Source organism: Puma concolor, chromosome A1 (assembly GCF_028749965.1).
Source record: "Puma concolor isolate L17-30 chromosome A1, mPumCon1.1.hap2, whole genome shotgun sequence".
Taxonomy (NCBI): Eukaryota; Metazoa; Chordata; class Mammalia; order Carnivora; family Felidae; genus Puma; species Puma concolor.
In genome coordinates this window covers 148672761-148695780 of record NC_141667.1, presented here as the reverse complement: position 1 = coordinate 148695780, position 23020 = coordinate 148672761, and the positions used below count along the sequence as shown (strand labels likewise).

The 23020-nt window shown below is 37.7% G+C and overlaps 1 protein-coding gene across 4 annotated transcripts in view; it reads left to right on the top strand.

Annotated features, from left to right (window-relative positions):
- The window catches only part of YTHDC2 (YTH N6-methyladenosine RNA binding protein C2), a 72060-nt gene that overhangs the window by 12773 nt on the left and 36267 nt on the right, over positions 1-23020 (top strand). For all 4 annotated transcript variants that reach the window (XR_015250822.1, XM_086705938.1, XM_086705943.1 and 1 more), the window contains 12 exons: positions 1948-2114; positions 2635-2737; positions 3626-3782; positions 7997-8104; positions 9452-9600; positions 11587-11722; positions 15800-15926; positions 16130-16195; positions 20642-20820; positions 21071-21167; positions 21247-21334; positions 21423-21503. Coding sequence is in view for 3 of the 4 variants with exons in the window: in XM_086705938.1 (XP_086562064.1) it covers positions 1948-2114; positions 2635-2737; positions 3626-3782; positions 7997-8104; positions 9452-9600; positions 11587-11722; positions 15800-15926; positions 16130-16195; positions 20642-20820; positions 21071-21167; positions 21247-21334; positions 21423-21503 (1458 nt within the window). In the remaining variant the exon portion in view is untranslated. The remainder of the gene's footprint in view (positions 1-1947; positions 2115-2634; positions 2738-3625; positions 3783-7996; positions 8105-9451; positions 9601-11586; positions 11723-15799; positions 15927-16129; positions 16196-20641; positions 20821-21070; positions 21168-21246; positions 21335-21422; positions 21504-23020) is intronic.

Below are 23020 nucleotides of genomic sequence, written 5' to 3'. Positions count from 1 at the left end.
TCTGTGCTGAGCATGGAGTCAGCTTGGGTCTCTCTCTCTCTCCCTCTGCCCCTCTTCCCTGTTCTCTCTAAAACAAACAAACAAACAAACAAAACCCACCTTAAAACATTTACATGCTCTTGGGGCGCCTGGGTGGCGCAGTCGGTTGAGCGTCCGGCTTCAGCCAGGTCACGATCTCGCGGTCCGTGAGTTCGAGCCCCGCGTCAGGCTCTGGACTGATGGCTCAGAGCCTGGAGCCTGTTTCCGATTCTGTGTCTCCCTCTCTCTCTGCCCCTCCCCCGTTCATGCTCTGTCTCTCTCTGTCCCAAAAATAAATAAACGTTGAAAAAAAAAAAAAAATTTTAAAAAACATTTACATGCTCTTTCATTTGACCTGTGTGTGTGTGTGTGTGTGTGTGTGTGTGTGTGTACACACACCTTTTTTTTTTTTAATATTTATTCATTTTTGAGAGAGAGAGAGAGCATGAGCAGGGGAGGGGCAGAGAGATAGAGAGAGACAGACAGACAGACAGACACAGAATCCAAAGCAGGCTCCAGGCTCGAGGCTCCGGGCTCCGAACTGTCAGCACAGAGCCCAGTGTGGAGCTTGAGCCACAAATCATGAGATCATGACCTTAGCCAAAGTCGGACACTTAACCGACTGAGCCATCTAGGTGCCCCTGCATATATATCTTTATAAAAGTTTGTGAAGATATTCACTGCAGCAATTTTTATAATAGCAAGCAGTAATATCAGTAACTTAAAAAAACTAGAAATTATTTAACATGATATTTGTTAAATTATAGCACATCCCTAGGATGGAATATGCAGCTATTAGAATGGATTAGGTAGATCTGAGTATTAAGTGAAATCTGCAAATTTTATAAACATTAAGTACGGTAATCGCTTTGTGTGAATAAAAGCCTGTTAATATACACAAATATCCTAAATTGTGTAAACATTTTTTCCCTGAAACAGTTCATAAGAAGTAATAGTTATTTTTTAAAAATAGTTATTTTTGAAAGAGAGAGAGGGAGGGAGAGAGAGAACGTGAGTGGGGAAGGGGCAGAGAGAGAGGGAGACACAGAATCTGAAGTAGGCTTCAGGCTCTGAGTTGTCAGTACAGAGCCTGATGCGGGACTTGAACTTACAAAATGTGAGATCATGACCAGAGCCAAAGTCAGATGCTTAACTGACTGAACCACCCAGGCGCCCCAATAGTAGTTACTTTTTTGGAGAATACTGGTAGTGGTACGGCAAGAAAGACTTACTTTTTAAGTCCTTCTGACATGTACATCCCAGTATTAGGCTATTTTTGCTTTCTTTATGCTTTTCACTATTTAAAAAAATTCCAGTGGAATTTTGATTGTTGTTTCGTTGGCTTTATAGAATAATTTGGATAGAATTGACATTTTTGAAGTATTGATTATTTCTACTCAAGATTGTGTCCTATTTCTTTATTCAGTTAGTGTTTTTTAGTTGTATTTTATATTTGTGGAATTTGTATTTGTGCAAGCTTTATTTCTCTGTGAATTTGGTTTTTTTACAAAATTTTTTTTTAAAGTTTATTTATTTATTTGAGAGAGTGAGCAGGGGAGAGGCAGAGATAGAGATAGAATCCCAAGCAGGTGCCTTGCTGTCAGCACAAGAGCCTGAGGTGGGGCTCGATCCTAGGTACTGTGAGATCATGACCTGAACTGAAACCAAGAGTCAGATGCTTAACCAGCTGAGTGCCCCTGTATGAATTTGTTTTTAGTATTTTCATTTTAGTTTCTCTTGTGAATCAGATCTTTGAAAATTACATTTTCTAGCTGATTGTTAGAAGTTACAGAAAAGTTGTTGATTTTATGATTATTTGGACACGTTACCAAACTTTCCTAATTCTAGTAGTTTTTCAGTTGTGATTGACTTGGACTTTCTGGGTATATAGTCATGTCATTTTATAGTACTTTAAAACTTTCATTTCAGATTCCTCAGTTCCTTTTAGATGATTGCTTTAAAAATGGTATCCCCTGCCGTATATTTTGTACCCAGCCAAGAAGGTTAGCAGCTATTGCTGTGGCTGAAAGAGTTGCTGCAGAGAGAAGAGAAAGGATTGGTCAAACGATTGGATATCAGATCCGATTAGAAAGCAGGTAACCATGGTTCTCCTGTAGCCTAGCATTCTTAGAAAAGATTAATGTTTATATTTCATTAAATAGGGACTATGTTAGTCAAAAAGTTAGGTGATCATTTTGCTCCAAGTAAGTCTTTGATAGGATGTTGAGGTCATGTCTGAACTTCATAAGGTTTTGAATACATAGTTGAAGAAAGAGTTCGGGCCATGGATACAAATCCCATTTCATAGGGGGATTTATGATCGAATACAAGTTATTTTGCCTCCTTAAGGTTTTTAAAAAAAAAAAAAAATCTATTTAATGGTTTCTTAAAATGATTAATAAAAGCCTGTTAGTAATAAAAATTTTGTGAGTTCGTCAGGTATAAAATACATATTTTAATAACTTGGCTAATAAAGCATACAAACTGCTATGCTATATTAGTAACTTTAACATTTATAAAACTTACATATGAGATTAGCATTTAATGTAATCATGTTTTAATTACATTTAAGAGTTGTAATTGTATGCTTTATTTTTGTTTTTTTTTTTTAAAAAGGGTTTCTCCAAAGACACTTCTGACATTTTGCACTAATGGGGTATTGCTTCGTACATTGATGGCGGGAGATAGTACATTGTCGACTGTGACACATGTTATTGTGGTAAGAATATTGCTGAGTTTTGCCGTATACAACTCAGATTGCTTAAAAATTTGAATATGTAATTAATTATATTTTTAGAATAGAATAGGGGTGAAAGCCAGTTTTTTTTTTGAACAGGTATTATAATGAAGTTACTTTTTATTGCCTGTAATTATTAGAAATAAATTTTACTTGTATTAAGTAAAGAATTCTTACCATTAGGTTTTATGAGGGCAAATTAAATGTATAGGTAGATTTTCAAAAAGTGCTTTTTATATGTGAAAATGATACAACTACTTAGCGTTCCTCAGAATGGGGTGAAAATTTTCTTTTTTTTCTCTCTCTGCTTAGTCATCTGATTCCACCTTTGGCTAATATGTATTTCCCAGTCTTCGCTTTATAGTCATTTAACTTCATAGTTAAGCTGCTAAATTAAGTAGATGTTGATGAAGTAGATGAATTACCACCTTATTAAAAAGTTGTAAGCTTTTATCCAGTTTGTGTCAGAAAACAATTAGATTAAGTTTTAGAAGCTTGCAATAAGCAGCTTTAGAAAACTTATTGGTTTTGTTCATTCAAACCAAAGGGCGCACCTGTACCCTGATGCTAATTGAAGCATGTTTAAGTAGATTCTATATTTATCAAAAGTATGTTAAATTAGACTCCACTAATTCCGAATTTGTTGTAGTTTGTATGTCTTTTATATTAAGAGGCAGTGCTTTGTTTCAGTTGGTTGTTAATGTCTGATTATTTCTGAATTGTCTATAATACAACACTTTCACGAGTACCAATTGGCCTTGTTCACATTTAATTTGAATTACTATAAAACCCAGCAGCCCCATAATTTTAAAGGCTTAGTCATCCATAATGTTTTAACTATTCCATGGTTTTATTTTTTGTTTACTGCAGGACGAAGTACATGAAAGGGATCGATTTAGTGATTTTTTACTTACAAAGTTAAGAGATCTGTTGCAAAAGCACCCAACTTTGAAACTTATTCTTTCTAGTGCTGCCTTGGATGTAAATCTTTTTATAAGATATTTTGGAAGTTGCCCAGTGATCTATAGTAAGTTAAATTGTAAGATTTCTTCTAGGATTTTAATGAAAGTATACTTTTGGGATGATTATATTTATTGTAATAGGAATTGGGGAATGTTCTGAAGTAGAGTGCATCCATTTCTGTTTTCTCTGAGACCTGCCTCCTAATCATTCATCTGTATATATTTCCATCCTCTCCTTTTCCACCTATACTCGTTGATATTGCGTTGTGAGGCAGTTTTTCATTCTTAAAAGGAAATGTGCTTTATTGTGGTCCTGTATCCTCCTTAAATTCTGTCCTACAGCTTCCCCTTTATTGCTAGACTCCTTGAAAAGAGCAGTCTACACTCCTGTGTTTACTTCCTGTGTAGTTTTTTTTTTAATATGATTTTTTTATTTAAAAAAAATGTTTATTTATTTTGAGAGAGCGAGTGAGCAGGGGAGGTGTAGGGGTTGAGGGAGACAGAGGATCCCCAGCAGGCTCCATGCTGTCAGCACAGAGCACGATGCGGGGCTCGAACTTACAAACCGTGAGGTCATGACTTGAGCTGAAACCAAGAGTCAGACGCTTAACCGACTAAACCACCCAGGAGCCCCTAAGCAGCTATTTTAATATTTCATAATACGAATGTACCATGATTTATTTAACCATTTATTTTTGAACATTCAGATTGGTTCTAGACTCTGCTCATCCCCCCTCCATAAACAGTGTTATAATAAACATCCTGTATGTATATCCTTATATACTGGTGCTCTTATTTCTAGGGATAGATTCCTGAAAGTACAATTGTTGAGTAAAAGAGTGTATCTGTTTTTAATTTTGACAGCTTTTGCCATTTTACTTTTTCAAAGAGCTGAAATGATTTATATTTCTGTAGTGTATGGGGCTGTTCATTCATGTATTGTTACCAGTATTGTTTTGATACTGATATAATTGCCAAGCCTACTATTTAAATTTTCCACAAAAATCTTAAATTTTCCATATTTCTCATGGTTGGCCCCTCTTTTTTGTATGTGAAATGCTCACATCCCAGAATTTATTTGACAACACTGTCTCCTAATTCTGCATTAGCACTTGTACCCTCATGGTCTCCTTGGTGGGCTTCTCTTTTGCATGGTGCTTATATATTGGTATTCTTTGGGATTATTCCCTTGATCCTTTTTTTTTTTTTCCTTCTTCCTCATTCATCTTCCCTTCCTTCTTCCTTCCTTTGTTTTCCTCTTCTTTCCTGGTCTGTGCTGTACTCTACTAGGTACTGGAGATGCACAGGTAGTTTCCCTGGAAGCTCTCATTCATGCCTGTGGCTTCTACTTTGTTTTTATACTCATGGACCCTGAATCTTTGTTTCTGTTTATTTTTTGTTTATTTTGAACATTTTCTTTAAGTAAGCTTTATGCCCAGAGTGGGGCTTGAACTCATGACCCCCTGAGATCAAGAGTCCCATGCTCTACCAACTGAGCCAGCCAGGGGCTCCCTGAATCTTTGTTTCTAATTCAAACTGTTCTCCAGAGCTTTGGGCTTTGATGTCTTATAAGCAGCTCATTTCTAATATGTCCCAACCTAAATATTTAATCTCTTCTACAAAAATCTGTGTTGGGGTGCTTGGGTGGCTCAGTCGGTTAAGCATCCGACTTCGGCTCAGGTCATGATCTCGTGGTCCGTGAGTTCGAGCCCTGCGTCAGGCTCTGTGCTGACAGCTCAGAGCCTGGAGCCTGTTTCAGATTCTGTGTCTCCCTCTCTCTCTGACCCTCCCCCGTTCATGCTGTCTCTCCCTGTCTCAAAAATAAATAAACGTTAAAAAAAAAATTAAAAAAAAAAATCTGTGTTGTCCGTTTTAGTTAATCATACCATCAACCTAATCACCTACATCACAAACCAGTCTTTCTTACAAAACTTATACATCTGCTAGTTGAAAGCTCGTTTTGTCACCTCACATTTGACGTGTCTAAAACCAAACCCCAGCTCCCACCAGCCAGTCTGGTGCTTTTAGCTTTGCTTGTTACCTTTGAGATTGACCTCATCATCTATCCGGTTTTGTGCGCCAGACATCTAAGAAACATGGTTGACTCTTCATATCATTCCTTCATATCCAATTCAATGCTGAGTTTTGTGTATTTTGCTTCCTATCTCTGGAGTCTGTCTCTTGTCTGTTTTTTTATCATCACCAGTTTTATTCAAATATTGTTCTCTTTTACTTGAATTATCAGATGATAACCTGGTCTCTTCCATCCCCTCTGCTCTCTTTATCTATCTATCTATCTATCTATCTATCTATCTATCTATCTAGAGAGTGCACGTATGCACACAAGAAAGAGTGGGGGAAATGCAGAGAGAGAAGAGAGAGAATACCAAGCACACTCCATGCTGTCAGCGTAGATGCGGGGCTTGATGTCATAACTGACCTGAGCCGAAATCAAGAGTTGGATGCCTAACCAACTGAGCCAACCAGGCACCCCCATTCCTCTGCTCTCTTTTATTTTATTTTTAAAAATTTTTAATGTTTATTTATTTTTAATGTTTATTTATTTTTGAGAGGGACAGAGACAGAATGTGAGTGGGTTAGGGGCAGAGAGAGAGGGAGACACAGAATCTGAAGCAGGCTCCAGGCTCCGAGCTGTCAGCAGAGCCTGACGTGGGGCTCGAATTCATGAGCTGTGAGATCATGACCTGAGCCAAAGTCAGACGCTCAACTGACTGAGCCACCCAGGTGCCCCTTAATGTTTGCTTATTTTTGAGAGAGAGAGAGAGAGAAAGAGAGAGAGAGAGAAAGAGAGAGAGAGAACACAAGCAGGGGAGGGACAGAGAGAGAGGGAGACACAGAATCCAAAGCAGGCTCCGGGCTCTGAGCTGCCAGCACAGAGCCTGATGTGGGGCTTGAACCCATGAACCATGAGATCATGACCTGAGCCAAAGTCCAATGCTTAACCAACTGAGCCATCCAGGTGCTTCTCCTCTGCTCTCTTTTAAATTTTTTTTTTTTTCAACGTTTTTTATTTATTTTTGGGACAGAGAGAGACAGAGCATGAACGGGGGAGGGGCAGAGAGAGAGGGAGACACAGAATCGGAAACAGGCTCCAGGCTCTGAGCCATCAGCCCAGAGCCTGACGCGGGGCTCGAACTCACGGACCGCGAGATCGTGACCTGGCTGAAGTCGGACGCTCAACCGACTGCGCCACCCAGGCGCCCCTCCTCTGCTCTCTTTTAAATCTGTGTTATCTACTGCAGCCAGAGTGGTCTTTTCTGACCTGGAATTCTGAGGATTTTGAGCACTCTGCTGAGCTTAAACTTTGGATAACCATTACCTCAGGATGAAGACCTAAATCCTTAATAAGGCTCACCTGCTTCTCCTGCCTCATCTCAAACTACAACCCCTCTTTACTCCCCATCTCCCACCATCTTCCAGTTTGCTTGGCCAATTAGTTTCTTGAAGACATCATACTCTTTCCCATCATAGCATCTTTGCATGTGCTTTTGTTTTCTTCATTGTATATTTCTTCTGCATACAGGTTAGTATTTCATTTATCCCTTCTCTTGGTCCTCATCTTCTCTGAGAGGATGATTTTCTTGACTCATTCAAATCCCCTATTATGTGATGGTATCCTGTGCTTTTCTCTGAGAGGATTTATTACAACTCTGTTTTTACATTTATATTCTGGATTATTGGATTAATGTCTCCCTTTCTAGTGTGTAAGCTTCAAGAGAGTAGGAGGCAGCTGTGTTTCTGCTTATGATTTGTATTCCTGGGGTCTGCCATGATGACAGACACAGGATAAGTAGATAGTAAACCCTAGAAAAGACAAACAAATGAGCAGTTCTGTAAAATGAAAATCAGAATTATATTTATTTTTTTTTTTAATTTTTTTTTTTCAACGTTTATTTATTTTTTTGGGGACAGAGAGAGACAGAGCATGAACGGGGGAGGGGCAGAGAGAGAGGGAGACACAGAATCGGAAACAGGCTCCAGGCTCCGAGCCATCAGCCCAGAGCCGGACGCGGGGCTCGAACTCACGCACCGCGAGATCGTGACCTGGCTGAAGTCGGACGCTTAACCGACTGCGCCACCCAGGCGCCCCCAGAATTATATTTAAATATAATGACATGACAATATCATGGGGATCACTTGACCTTTGGAATTGCTTTTGGATTTTTATACTCCAGTTCATTAACTCAGGATTCTCATGTTTTTATGTGCATCGTCCCTGTGATGCAAACTGAGTCTTTAAAGTATTCATATTATTTAGTACAGGGAAGACCTTTTGAAGTAAAAGAAATGTTTCTGGAAGACATCTTAAGAACTACTGGATACACAAACAAAGAAATGTTAAAATACAAAAAGGAAAAACAACGAGGTAAGCTTTTTATCAAACAAACTTAAAACAAAAGTACTACTAATACTAAGTTTTTGGTCTTATCCTGTGGAGGTACAAGGACACTTGAAAGTATTTTTCCCTTGCACATAATTGTATAAAATCATATTAGAGTTTGGTCCCAAGTGTACCTGCTACGTGGTGGTTTATGTCCATAAATTATCATCTATAGAGAGGAATTGAAAGTGGATGCTGGGGTGGAGGAGGGTGAGTGTGTCTGTATCCAGAGATGCAGCCACTGTTTTAAGGAGGCCGAAGACTATGTGCTGCCGAGTGTTTGACATGCCGCATAAGGTAAGAATGCGACCCGCCACAGCACATTGCACAGGACCCGGATGGGGAGTAGGCAGGAGGTGTTGAAGGGAGTGGCATGTGAGTAGTAACAGGTTCATCTGTGATACAAATGCCAGGTTTTCAAATCTTGATTTCGTTATGAATTGCATCTGTGCTTACAACTTAGTGTTATTTGCCCATTAATACATCTCTTAACACGACTTACAGTATATCTCAGCTTTGAAGTTAGGGTGAGATTCTTCTTGGTTGCTTTTTTTTTTCCGATTTTTTTTTAATGTTTATTTTTGAGAGAGAGAGAGAGAGAGAGAGAGAGCATGAGCAGGGGAGGGGCAGAGAGAGAGAGAGGGAGACACAGAATCTGAAGCGGGCTCCAGGCTCCACTCTGTCAGCACAGAGCCTGAAGTGGGGCTTGAACTCACTAAGTGAGATCATGACCTGAGCCGAAGTCGGACGCTTAACCTACTGAGCCACCCAGGCGCCCTTCTTCTTGCTTACTTTTAACTTCATTATTCGCGATATGAGATTTGGCTTCAAGCTTTGCTTCCTTTGTTTAGTCTGTGTGACCTTGGACAAGAATCTTAAGTTCTTTGGATTCTCCACTTGAATAAAAGCAGTAGGAATTAGCAATTCCTATTTCATATGTAGATCATAAAACTAGTAGATCTCTAAGCTTTTGAAGGTGAAAATTGTAGATCACTTGTACCTCAAACAACTGGCATGGTGGTAGAAGTTCAATGAATGGTTTTTCTACAAAGTGCTGTTTGAATATTAGTCATTGTTTTAAGCAATATTTATAGTATGGCTCAAATAGTTTTCTTGAAATTTGGACTGACTTAGAAATAAACTTCTCACCAATAACGTGGAATAGATGATGTATTTAAGCATAAACATTACTGGATGTTTCTCATTAATGTATTTTGAAAAAATAAAGCCAACTTTGAAGTATTTTCAGATTCACTTAATTTTTAAAAGCACAATATATTCCCCAACGTGAAGCATTTGTGTACTTTTTTGTTGTTGTTGTTACTAATTTAGAAGAGAAGCAACAAACTACTCTTACAGAATGGTATTCGGCTCAAGAGAATACATTCAAGCCTGAATCTCAGAGGCAGAGAACTGTTCCGAATGTGACTGAAGAGTATGATTTGTTGGATGATGGTGGTGATGCTGTCTTCAGCCAGTTGGTAAGACCTTGTTGATTTACACTGATATTTTGAGTGAAAATTGTGTAGTTTAAAGAACATCTTACGAGATTATAATATGTTACTGAATTATTACAGTGTAATTCTCTTAGTTTATCTTAGGCTAAACACGTTTTTCAGAAAAACTTTCTAACACACTTTTTTTGGCAAATAATGCAACATTTTTTATTTTATATGAATTTAAATTATTTCAATATTTTCTCTGATTTTTTTGAAGACAATAAAGATATTATGGATATATGTTATCATTGCCTGATATTTTATCATCTCAAAGTTTTTTTTATTAAAATTTTTTTAATGTTTATTAATTTTGAAAGAGGCAGAACATGAGTGGGGGAGAAACAGAGAGGGAGACACAGAATCCAGAGTAGGCTCCAAGCTCTGAGCTGTCAGCACAGAACCCAGTGCAGGGCTCGAACCCATGAACCGCAAGATCATGACCTGAGGCAAAGTTGGATGCTTAACCCACTGAGCTACCCAGGTGCCCCTATCATCTCAAAAGTTTAAGAACCTGTGAGCTGAACAATGTAAGATAAGTTCAGTTAAGAGAAAATTGAGAAAAAACTTTTGATATTAGAGCCCATAGTCAATACTGGTGTTGTTTCTACAACCAACCAGCTATGTGACTTTATAAAATCAGTTACCTGCTGTAGACCTCAGTTTATTCTTTTCTTCTGCTTTTCTTTTTTCTATTTTGCCACAGAATGTTTTACAAATGAAATATTTTGTAGAAGCCTTGCCTGCTCGTCTTTACTGTCCACTCCCATCCCTACATGGGGCTTCTGCTACCTTGGGTTCCATTGAAACTGTTTGAATCCAGGTTGAAAACTGGAACTAGCTGATTTCCTAGGTCCCTTCTGGTCTTTAATTCTGGTTTAGAATTCTTTAAAAGGCACTGGTGATTAGTGTGATGCAAAATATTGCTGGGCCTATGCACTTTTTGGAAAAAGAATTTAACTGTTTTGAGCATGAGAAGGTACATATGCAGGTGCATTTGGTTCAGTGAATAGCCTTTTGACCATTAAATCAGTGTTTCTTGGGGCGCCTGGGTGGCTCAGTCAGTAAGCGTCCGACTTCGGCTCAGGTCACGATCTCGCGGTTCGTGAGTTCGAGCCCCGCGTCGGGCTCTGGGCTGACAGCTTGAAGCCTGGAGCCTGCTTCCGATTCTGTGTCTCCCTCTCTCTCTCTGCCCCTCCCCCACTTGTGCTCTGTCTCTCTCTGTCCCTCAAAAATAAATAAAAGGTTAAAAAAAAAATCAGTGTTTCTTAAGCCTGGTTGCACATGAGCATCACCTCAGGAACTTATTTTATTTTATTTTATTTTTTTAATTTTTTTTCAACGTTTTTTATTTATTTTTGGGACAGAGTGAGACAGAGCATGAACGGGGGAGGGGCAGAGAGAGAGGGAGACACAGAATCGGAAACAGGCTCCAGGCTCTGAGCCATCAGCCCAGAGCCCGATGCGGGGCTCGAACCCACGGACCGCGAGATCGTGACCTGGCTGAAGTCGGACGCTTAACCGACTGCGACACCCAGGCGCCCCTCAGGAACTTATTTTAAAGCCCTTATGGAATCTTGCCTCCACCAGCAGAGGTTCTCATGAACTTGGCATCAGTGTTGAAATACACCAGTGTTGGCCTCTCTGATGTGCAGCTGGGAGAGAGAACCACTGGTGTACAAGTATATTTAGCAACATTTTGCTAGAAACACACTTAGGTAATATTTTGACTGAATCATGCTCCTTTGGTTACAAACTCATTCTCAGATGAAAGATACATGTAAGAACAAGATACGATATTGTAAGTGGAGTGTGTGTGTTCAGATGAGAAACTTTTATGTCAAAGCCTGTGCTATTATATTATATGTGGTTAGTAGTTCTTGTGGCCATTGTGTCATCTCATATTCTTTGCAAGCAAAGGTTAAGCTGTCAGGTGATTTATAACCTCTGCTTTTGTTTTGTTTTTTAAAGACAGAAAAAGATGTGAATTGCCTTGAACCATGGTTAATAAAGGAAATGGATGCTTGTCTTTCTGACATATGGCTACATAAAGATGTCGATGCCTTCGCTCAGGTCTTTCACCTTATTTTAACTGAAAATGTTAGCGGTATGTATAACTTCTTAAAAATATTTTTTTTTACTCTTACAGTTATTTATGGTGGAAATGTAGTTTAATTCAGCATGTATGTACTACATTTGTTGTTCACAACCAATAATTTGTTCTTTTGGAGTACTTATTTCAAATGGACAAATCAAGATCTTATTAGCATAGTAGAATAAATATTGTGTTAAATCAGGGATTCTTTTTTTTTTTTTTTTTTAATGTTAATTTTTGAGAGAGAGAGACAGAGCATGAGTGGGGCGGGGGAGTGGGAGTGGCAGAGAGAGAGGGAGACACTGAATCTGAAGCAAGCTCCAGGCTCTGAGCTGTCAGGGTAGGGCCCGACATGGTACTCGAACTCATGAGTTGTGAGATCATGACCTGAGCTGAAGTTGGACGCTTAACCGACTGAGCCACCCAAGCGCCCCTAAATCAGGGATTCTTAATCTAGTAGTCTTCAGAATAGCTATGTGGGGGTCTGTGAATATATGTGCAGTTATGTGCAGAGGTATTTTTCTGTATATATATTGTACCCATATTTCTGTATATATATTGTACCCATAAATACATGTTCCTTCCCTCCCAAGGGAATATCTTTGGTTTTTTGAAATTTATGATTTCAAAAAAGGAAGGAAAAAAAGATTGATAACTTTGCTCTAGATTTTGTATTTAGTAAGTGGAGAATTTTAACATACCGTTAGTTATATAAGCTCAAGTACTCATTCACATGCACATGCTTTATGTCATGTGATACGTTTTCATAATGACCTAGCCTGATTTTGTTAGTTGATTATAGTGACTACTGGTAACCAGAGGTGAGTTTCAGAACTCTGAAGCCTTCTAGGCAAAAGACAGAATGAAAGGCCAGAGAGTCAGTACTGGAAATGATTTAGATGTCAAGTGGTTTATCCCCTCAACTAAACTTCTCAGTGTTATTATTATTATTATTGATCACTCCTTTCTTGAAACATTTCCTTCAATCAGCCTATCCTATTCCAGCTGGAACTTCTTGGTTTCCTTCGCAGAATCTTCCCTTTTCCTGACCTCTAAATATGCAATGGCCCAGGCCTCAGTCCTTAGGCCTTGCTTCAGTTTACACGGACTCCTTTTGTGGTTCTCATCTAGTCATAGCTTTAAATACTTATTGTCTCTTAGTGACTAGCTTCAGGTACAGTAGGTCAATCAGCCTAAAAATCTTTACTCTTTACTTACATCAATTCAGCCTATGGTTAGTATAGCTCGTTGCCAACCACATTGTCTTAGTGATTCATATCACCTTTAAAACTTCTAGTTCTTTTTTTTTTTTTAACATGGGATTTTGTTAAATGAATGCCCCCTATCATTTACATGTTGTTTTGATTTTTTTTATTTTTAGTTTTTTTGAGTTTTTAAATCTCATAATTAGATTTGGCCCATTGGTTTTGGTTAACAACCCCCCTCCCCCCGCCCCCGCCACCCAGTTCTAATTGTTACCTAGTGTATTAATAAACCTTCTCAGTTTATTAGCTCAGAAGGCCTGGGTCAATGACCATGTGCTATGTATGCTAGAAGAGGCTTTAGGTCAATATTTAGGTGTAGTTGTTCAAATGGTTATAATTCCATAATGTACTAATCTAACAGACCTCTTAAGAAGGAAATGAAGATCTTTGTAAATTTAGTTTGATCTACTTTTTTTTTTCCAGTTTATCAGTCATTAAAAACATAATCTGTATTTTGAAAAGTAACTTTTTGTATTTGGAAATGTGAACATTTGTTCATCTCCAGTTTTCTGGCAGTCTTTTTTTCTCCAAAAGAGAAATGCCTTGCCATCTTACCTGAAAGTTAGGAAAATTTGAACTCTGAGGCAAGTTGCCTTAAAATATTTATGAAGCATTAATGTATTATTCTTGACCTTCATCCTAGATACTTCTTTAGTGTATACTATTACTTGGATGTCATCATCCTATGCATCCAGGTCCTGCATCTTTATAAAAGTGTCACTGGACATTTTCTAGAGTGAGGTATGCTAGTATTTTAAGCTGTGTGAAGCAAACTAAAATGTTGTAGTAATTCTTTGAACAGTTATTGACTTCCTGTCTTTTTATTTTTCTTCTAAAATCTCAATCCTTAATTGGCACCAGAGTTGAAAATACTTCATGTAATCCAGGAGACCCTGGGCTTCATAGGTTTCTTTTTAATGTTGTCAGTTTCTCCATGTGATCCTGTGGAAGCAGTTGGTAATTAGTAAGATGCAGGCATTCTTTGTCATGCTTATTGTCCTAGTTACCTATTGCTGCATAACAAATCATTCCTAAACTTAGCAACCTGAAACATTTATTATCTCACACTGCTTCTGAGAATCAAGAATCTGAGAGTGGCAAAACTGAGTGGTTTTGGCTCCTAGTGACTCATAGAACAGTAGTGAAGCTGTTGTTAGGGGTTTGGTCATCTGAAGGTTTCACTGGAACTGGAGCATCTGGTTCCGAGGAGGCTCACTGACGTGGCTTTTGGCAAGAGGCCTCCAGTCATCTCTGCTTTTGGCATAAGGCTTCAGTTCGTTGCCATGTGGATCTCTTCATAGGGCTGGCTGTCTTATTCTTCCTAGGATGTGACAGCTGGCTTCTTTCAGAGTGAGTGATCAAAAGAGAAGGAGAAAAAGCAAGCAGGAAGCTGTAGGTACCTTTTAGAGACATAGTCTAGCTCTTACTCTAGGAGAATGGAATTAGGCTCTGCCTCTTGAAGAGAGGAGTACTAAGGAATTGTTGGATACTTATTAATACCCTGCTGCTGAAAATACATACTTATTCGTACCTGCTGCTCAAAAATATACACATTTTGGTTCTGTTCTCCAGGGCTATCAAATGACTATTCAGTTGAAGCTGTAATTCTCTTACAGTGAGTATAGGTCATAATCTTTTCAGACCTTTTTAAAAATGCGTGTGCCTGGCCATCCCAGACTTACCGACTCTGAATCTAGAGTAAATCATGGCTATCTGTGCTTTTAGAAATAAGAAGCTTGAGGTAATTCTCTTCTGAGTCCTCCTCCCCATCTTAAGAACCATTGATTTGTATTAATGGTTACCATGTTGTAGAGTATTATTAAACAATGAGAATAATTGGGTATCTAAAATTTTCCATTTGTACTTATCTTAAATTTTACTGCAGAGGTCCCCCCCCCCAGTGGTTCTTTATTTTTGAAATTTAAGCAAACTGGTGCTAAGCAATTTTAATATATTGCATTCCTTGAGACATATATTCTAGGAAAGAACTTAAACTCAATAGACCTTTGTTTTTCTCATGGAGGGATTTTATCGTTTGTAAACTTTCTGCCAATGCTTTATGTCCATTAAACATCTCAGTAAGTAACAGCCTGGAATGGTGGAATGAAAACAAAACGAAAGAACAACAAAAAATGGTCTTGAACTTTGCATTTGCACTTTTAAGCATTCATTACCAGTTGCTGATGAACATTAACTTTTTAATTCTTTGTATTTTGTCATCTGATGATTAAGACCTATCCAGGCTTAGGAAAATTATAAGGGTTCTGCAAGTTACTAGTTTTCCTCTTCTGTTTTAATTATCATGGTGAGCTTAAGACAGCTTAACAACTATCTTTCCTTCTCTTGCCTTCCAAATGATTGTCCCTATTCCATCATTTATTTTTATTTATTTATTTGTTTGTTTATTTATTTATTTATTATTATTTTTTTTTTTTAGAGAGAGTGTGAGTGGGGGAGAGGGACAGAGGGCAAGGGAGAGAGAATCCCAAGCAGGCTCTGCACTCAGCATGGAGCCTGACGTGGGGCTCAATCCTGTGACCCTGGGATCATGACCTGAGCTGAAGTCAAAAGTTGGATGCTCAACTGACTGAGCCACCCAGGCGCCCCTCCTCCATTGTGTTTATATTAAAAGCATATGAATGACATATCCTTGGGTGATCTGAGTTAAGGTTATGTAATACTGTTACCATGTAGTGGGTTAAGGCGCAAAGTCCCAAGTGAATTCTCCTGACAGTCATTTATTTCTTTTATTTAACTTAAAAAAAATTAAAACGATTTAAAAAATTTGGAAATGTAACCTATATTTATCTTTTCCTGTTTTTAGTTGATTATAGGCATAGCGAAACCAGTGCAACAGCTCTGATGGTTGCTGCTGGACGAGGTTTTTCAAGTCAAGTAGAGCAGTTAATTAGCATGGGAGCCAACGTGCACAGTAAAGCGTCAAATGGCTGGTAATTGTAAACTGCATTCGTTCTTTGTATGTCTTGGTCCAGCTACACATACTGTCTTTGATTTCTTACGTTTGTCTTTATGTTAAAAGCTGTTCTATAATAATTGCTGGAATATCTCTAATGGGTGAATGAGTAATGTGACTAGTTTTATAATTTTGAAAACATCATTTTTCTAATAGTTTGATATCTTTGAATTTTGGCAGGATGGCTTTAGATTGGGCTAAACACTTTGGACAGACTGAAATTGTGGATCTTCTGGAATCTTACAGGTAAAACTTTATTCTGTGCTTAATTAACCCTAACTTCTTTTTTATTTAAAAAAATTTTTTTTTTAACATTTATTCATTTTGAGAGACAAAAGCAGAGCATGAGCAGGGGAGGGGGAGAGAGAGAGAAATACAGAATCCAAAGCAGGCTCCAGGCTCTGAGCTGTTTGTTAGCACAGAGCCCGACGCGGGGCTTGAACTCACAAACCGCAAGACCAGGACCTGAGCTGAAGTCGGACGCTCAACTGACTGAGCCACCCAAGTGCCCCCTAACTTCTTTTTTAAAAGCTTAGCTGTGAAAATCAGTATGATGCTATAGGCTATAGTCTCTTATTCAGAGATTTTCTTTTGTGTTTTGTTTTTTTTTTTTTTGCTTTTTTTTTCTTGCTGTTGGTTTTTGAATTCTAAGAAATTCTAAGGAAAAAAAATTTTTTTGTAGGGTGCCGGTAAGATCCACTATGCTGTAATAATTTATTTTATTTTGAAAAACAGAAGGATTTCCAGTTAAACATGGTAGCTAGAACACATGTGATTTATCTGCATTTTCACAAAACCTCGTTGAAATGGTACAGAAGGAATGTTCAAGCTAATAAAGTGAAAGAGATTGGAAGAGGTCATAGCAACTGATCGAAGAAATTAGTAAATTTTTGGGTACTAGAAGGCTAGTGGATCGGTGCTGGTTGATGTGGCAGAGCTGAGAAAACTGAAACCTGAGTGCCCACAGAGGGAAGTGCCAGTGAGAAACAGATTCATTTTAGCTTCTTAGAGGCTCACTTAACTAATTCTTTTTTTTTAAATGAATCTTTTTTTTTTTTTTTAGTGTTTATTTTTGAGAGAGAGACAGAGCGTGAGTAGGGAGGGGCAGAGAGAGAGGGAGACACAGATCTGAAGCAGCCTCCAGGCTCTGAGCTGTTAGCACAGAGGTCGACGTGGAACTCAAACTTGTCAACCGTGAGATCATGACCTGAGCTGAAGTCGGACACTCAACTGACTGAGCCACCCAGGCGCCCCTCACTTAACTACTTCTGAATAACAGTGAAAGAAAAGGCCAAAAACAAAACAAAAACAAAAAACACAACAACAAAAACCCCCCCAAAATCCCAGAATTGATTGAAATTCTCTATGAGGAACATTTAGAATTCCAGATTCCCTTCTCCCCTCCACCAGGTGATACCACTTCCCCACCTTTGCAGGAAGTGGGAAGTATATTAAAAAATAAAGCCACGGACATGTTGGACTTGGAGGTACCAGGCACAGTGGGAGAGTAGGAGTGAGGCATCAAACAGAAAAGTCTAAAGACTGAAAGTTGAGGTACCATCCACTCCCTTCCACTGCTGTCCTGTTGCCTTTTCCTGTTTGAAGCTTATGTCCTTTAGCAGAAAACTTGAGAATTCTTTCCTGGGAAAACAGACGAAACCGAGGGAAAAGAATTAGAATTATAGAAGGTTGGGTATTCCTTCAGTGAAATAACCGTCTTTAAACTAGATAGCTCAGCAATTGTCACCTGTGCAGATGGAGTTTTTTTTTTTTTTTTTTTTTCATTGTCTTTAAAGATGAACAAAATGTTGGGGATTGATCACTGGGAATCTTTGAGGGGAAAAAGCACCCACAATCCAACAGACAACAATAGCAACCAAAAAACCTGGAACTTGGATGGGACTAAGCGTTAGTGACCAGAAGAAGACTTCAAAAACTAATAGAAAATATTCATGAAAGAGAAACAATGTGTTATAAAACAGGAACAGAACACATATCTTTGTTTAAATCTTACCTTCATGGGGGCTACCTAATTAATCCTATTACTGCAGTCTACCTCCTGTGCTACTGATCCTCCTTAACTGATTCTACTTTGATTTAAAAAAGAAGAATCAGACAATACTTTTCACAGTCCTATGAAACAAAGCCTTCATTTTGGTAATTAAAGGTTTTAGGTAAATTTAGGTCAGATTGTGTAGATTTTAATGTTTATTTTTGAGACAGAGACTGAGACAGCGCATGAACTGGGGAGGGTCAAAGAGACAGGGAGACACAGAATCTGAAACAGGCTCCAGGCTCTGAGCTGTCAGCACAGAGCCTGACGCGGGGCTCGAACTCACGGACTGCGAGATCACAACCTGAGCCGAAGTCAGACGCTTAACCAACTGAGCCACCCAGGCGCCCCCAGATTGTGTAGATTTTAGATTAGATCTCTTAAGAAAAGAGAAAGATATTTTATTAAAGGAAAAGGTACCTGAAGAAAACATGTTTAGTAATACGTGGATAGCATCTATCGGTCTTCAACCTATAAGAATCAAAAGTGAAAAAAATGGAATTTGAAGTTAAAATATATCAAAACATCTTTTATTGAAGAACATATAAATGTTTTATATGAGTTGGGTTTTTGTATTTAATTCTATAGATATAGTCTTAGGTATTAGATGAAGTATGTTTGAAGTATGAAATTAGTCTTTTCGTTTTAATTTCAATTAAATGCTAATGACGTTTAGAGTGACAAAGTTCTTAGCAATGGCAGGATTTGTTGTCATTTCAGTTAATAGCACCCAGAACTTGCAGTCCTTTTAGTGCTAATACTTTGAATGCTTCACTTTGAATGCTTCTTAGGGTGCTAGGAAGTATCTCAGTACACACTATATATTACCAAGTACAGGAGTTATCTGGATAATATTCTAATTATCCTGGCTACCTGGGCTTTCTTTTTAGTCCACAGATCATGACATTATCAATCACCAATTTTAAACATTTAAAATGCAATTTATTAATAAAACGTGTGTTGGATTATTGATAATTGATATGTAAAGTTAGTGGGTTTTTTTTGAGAGTGCTAGTGGAGAGGGGCAAAGGGAAAGAGAGAGAGCATCTCAAGCAGGTTCCACACCCAGTATGTAGCCCGACATGGGGCTCCATCCCACGACCATGACATCATGACCCGAACTGAAATCAAGAGTTGGGTGTTCAACTGACTGAGCCAACCAGGCTCCCTTGAAGTTAGAGCTTTAAACAAAGAACATACTCCTCTCCTCATTTACCTGTTAAGAAGTAAAAAACCAAAAAACTTGGAGTATTTGAAAAAGGATCTTAAATTTAAAATACTACAATTTTAAGTTTAATATTTTCCCTATTGAGATCAGGCTTCATTTTCTGCTAAGCTCTTTAAGAGAAATGGGCTGAACTGAACTTCCTAGAAATCTTATTGCTAGTTACTAGTGGTGGCAGTAGTTTATAGTTTTATATAGAGGATGAAGAAGCAAGCAATTATTTAATTTATGCTGATTCTGGGCTTTTGGAAAGTAGTGAAATCAATCTGCTTTTAGAATAGAATTACCAAGTTAGCAGTCATGTTAAGCTGGTACCTGTAGAATTGTGGTTTGTTTGTTTTTTTAACATAGACTTTTCTTCAGAGTATTGTTTATAAGAGTGAACAACCTGTTGAATATAAATGATGATTGAAAATTTGTGTCTTTTAAGTTTTATTATGGTAAAGTTTACATACCACATGAGTTAGTTCACCCATGTTACACAGTCATTACCACAATCAATTTTGAGAACGTTTTCATTACCCATCTCCCCCCAAAAAACGCAACTCTTCCAGCTCTCGACACCTAGTGTACTTTCTGTTTCTGTAGGTTTGTCTATTCTGTACACTTAATCTAAGTGGAATGGTATCATACTTGGTCTTTTTGTGATTGGCTTCTTTCATTAGCATAATGTGTTCCAAGGTTCATCCATGTTGTAGCAGGTGTTCTTTTTCTGACTCTGTGGATACATCACGATTTGTTTAACCATTCATCAATTGATGAACATTTGGGTTTCCACTTTTTGACTCTTACCAATAATTCTGGTATGAACATTTGTGTACACATATTTATATGGACATGTATTTTCATTTCCCTTGTTTATATACCTAGCAGTGGAAGTGGAATTGCTGGGACGTGTGGTCACACTGTGTTTAACATTTTGAGGAACTGCCATATTCTTTTTCAAAGTGGCTTCACCATTTTATGCTCTCACCAGCAATGTATGATGGTTACAGTTTCTCCACACCCTCTCTCCACACTTACTTTCTTGTCTTTTTTTTATTGTAGTCCTCCTAGTGAGTGTGAAGTGGTATTCATTGTGGTTTTGATTTTCATTTCTCTGATGACTAATGATGTTGAACATCTTTTCAGTGTGTTTATTGGCTGTTCGTATATTGTCTTTGGAGAAATGTCTTCAGATTGTGTTTTCAAAAATCACTTACTGACAAATTTTACTTTGGATAATGTACTGTAAACCAAAACATGAATTGTAGCTGGGACATTAAGTATCACTTACCCTCTTTATTTAGGGTGTAGTTAAAATTTGAAGAAGGATATCATGGGAATTGTTGGCCTTAAAGGATTACTCTTTTTTGATGAAAATTGAGTTTGTGGTTTTTTTTTGTTGTTGTTGTTTCTGTCTTTTTTTTCCTAGTGCTTCACTGGAATTTGGAAATCTAGATGAAAGTTCTCTGGTACACACAAATGGGAGTGACCTCAGTGCAGAAGACAGAGAGCTCCTGAAAGCTTATCATCACAGTTTTGATGATGAAAAAGTAGACTTGGATTTGATCATGCACCTTCTATACAATATCTGCCATGGTTGCGATGCTGGTAAATAACTACTGTCTAAAATAACTGGAACAACAGTGTATACTTCGATTTCAAAATTAATATGTTGTGTGTACAGATTTTTGTGTAATTCCATTGGCAGTATTGCATAAATAATCTCTTAAACATCATAAGTGTCACAGTTTATTGGTACATAAAAACACGTGATAGAGTTCATTATAGATGGTTCTGTTGATTGGTTCTGGTTTGTAAAACCAGAGGTTTACTGTTAAAAACATTATTCTTCTCCAAGGAGCAATATTAATTTTCCTGCCTGGATATGATGAAATTGTTGGACTGCGGGATCGTATCCTGTTTGATGACAAGCGGTTTGCTGATAACACACACAGGTAAAAGCTAAAGCTTTATATTTGCTGCTTTAAGTAACAGATAGGTACCATAGTGTATTTTCCCTTTCATTGTCAACAGATATCAAGTCTTTATGCTTCATTCAAATATGCAAACATCTGATCAAAAGAAGGTATTGAAAAACCCACCTGCTGGTGTTCGAAAAATTGTAAGCTTTATAAAATCTTCTTTTGTCCATTTTATTAGTCATTGGTCCTGTTTTCGTATTAACTGTAACATAACATTCCATTTTGCAGATCCTTTCCACCAATATTGCTGAAACCAGCATCACAGTCAATGATGTTGTCTTTGTTATTGATTCTGGTAAGGTGAAAGAGGTAGGTTGGAGGAATTGTATTTTATTTAAATGAAGAAGATTAAGTTACATTCCAACAAATGCTTTTATAAGCAGAATTCACTTTAGTGGGAAAATCTCTGGTTCTGCCTGAATTTACCATAGTAGTCGTTGATTTCTCTGAAGTGAATATTTTACTTTAAACAGTTCAGAATATAAGATCCAGTTAGTGTAACAAATTATATTAAAAAAATGAGCTTCTGCTGATTAAATATTAGGAAGAAAGTAAAGGGTTGGCTAGCTACACTGAAAATTTTGTCACAGTGTGGGAATTTGATTACATATTTTGTATGCTTTCCTTCTACATGTGGGCATGGACCATGTCCCTCCTGTTCAATGTTTAATCTCCGGTGCTCCACATGTAGCAGATACTCAAAAGATATTTAGTTTGAGAGAACCATACTCAGAGGAAGCAGACAAAACTAAAGTTCAGCAAATGATAGTGGACACATGGGTCCATTACCTGCTTTTATCAAAATAAATTCTATCGGAACACTGCCATGTTCACTCTTCTGCCTATTGACTATGGCTGCTTTCACACTGCAGATGGCAGATTTGAATTAGTTGCAACAGAGACTCTCTACAAAGGCTAAAATATTTACTGCCAACCCGGTAGAAATAAAAGACAGCATTTATTTTCTTTAGCATTAGAATACTCAGCAGTTCTCAATGGCCTTAACTTTGGTAGGTCCTTTTACTGAAAGAGTTGAAAGTGAGAGGTGGTTGATTTTCAAGGAAAGATACTATCTATGTTGGGGAAAGCAAATGATCTCTGTTCTAGTGGATATAAATGATCATGTTTTAATGTGAAAAAAATTTATTAATTGCTTTATAATGTTTTCAAAGTAATTTTAAGGAATATCTTATAGAACACAAGATTTTATTATAAAATTTGGACATTTCATTATAGTTGGATACTATAAAGAAGGGATAATACATTTTGTTTTTTTATAAGAGGATAATGATGAATATTATCTTTAAAAGTCCAGGGGCGCCTGGGTGGCGCAGTCGGTTAAGCGTCTGACTTCAGCCAGGTCACGATCTCGCAGTCCGTGAGTTCGAGCCCCGCGTCAGGCTCTGGGCTGGTGGCTCAGAGCCTGGAGCCTGTTTCCGATTCTGTGTCTCCCTCTCTCTCTGCCCCTCCCCCGTTCATGCTCTGTCTCTCTCTGTCCCAAAAATAAATAAAAACGTTGAAAAAAAAAAATTTAAAAGTCTGAATGGTGAGTCCATAAAAATTCAGATTTTATTGCCCTGAAATTAGCTAAAGCTGAACAAGTGAATTTTGAATAATTTAGAAATTAATTCCTATAGGCATCATTTATCAAGTAAACCATAGTTAAGAATATGATGATAGTGTCAGAAGTTATTTTACATACAAAATTGACAAATGTGACATTTTATTAAAAACTATTGGTACTATTTTTTCTAAAGATCCTATAATTAAACTATTATGAGAATGCATTTGTAATTGCTCTATATAGTTATCCTGTGAAAGGGAAA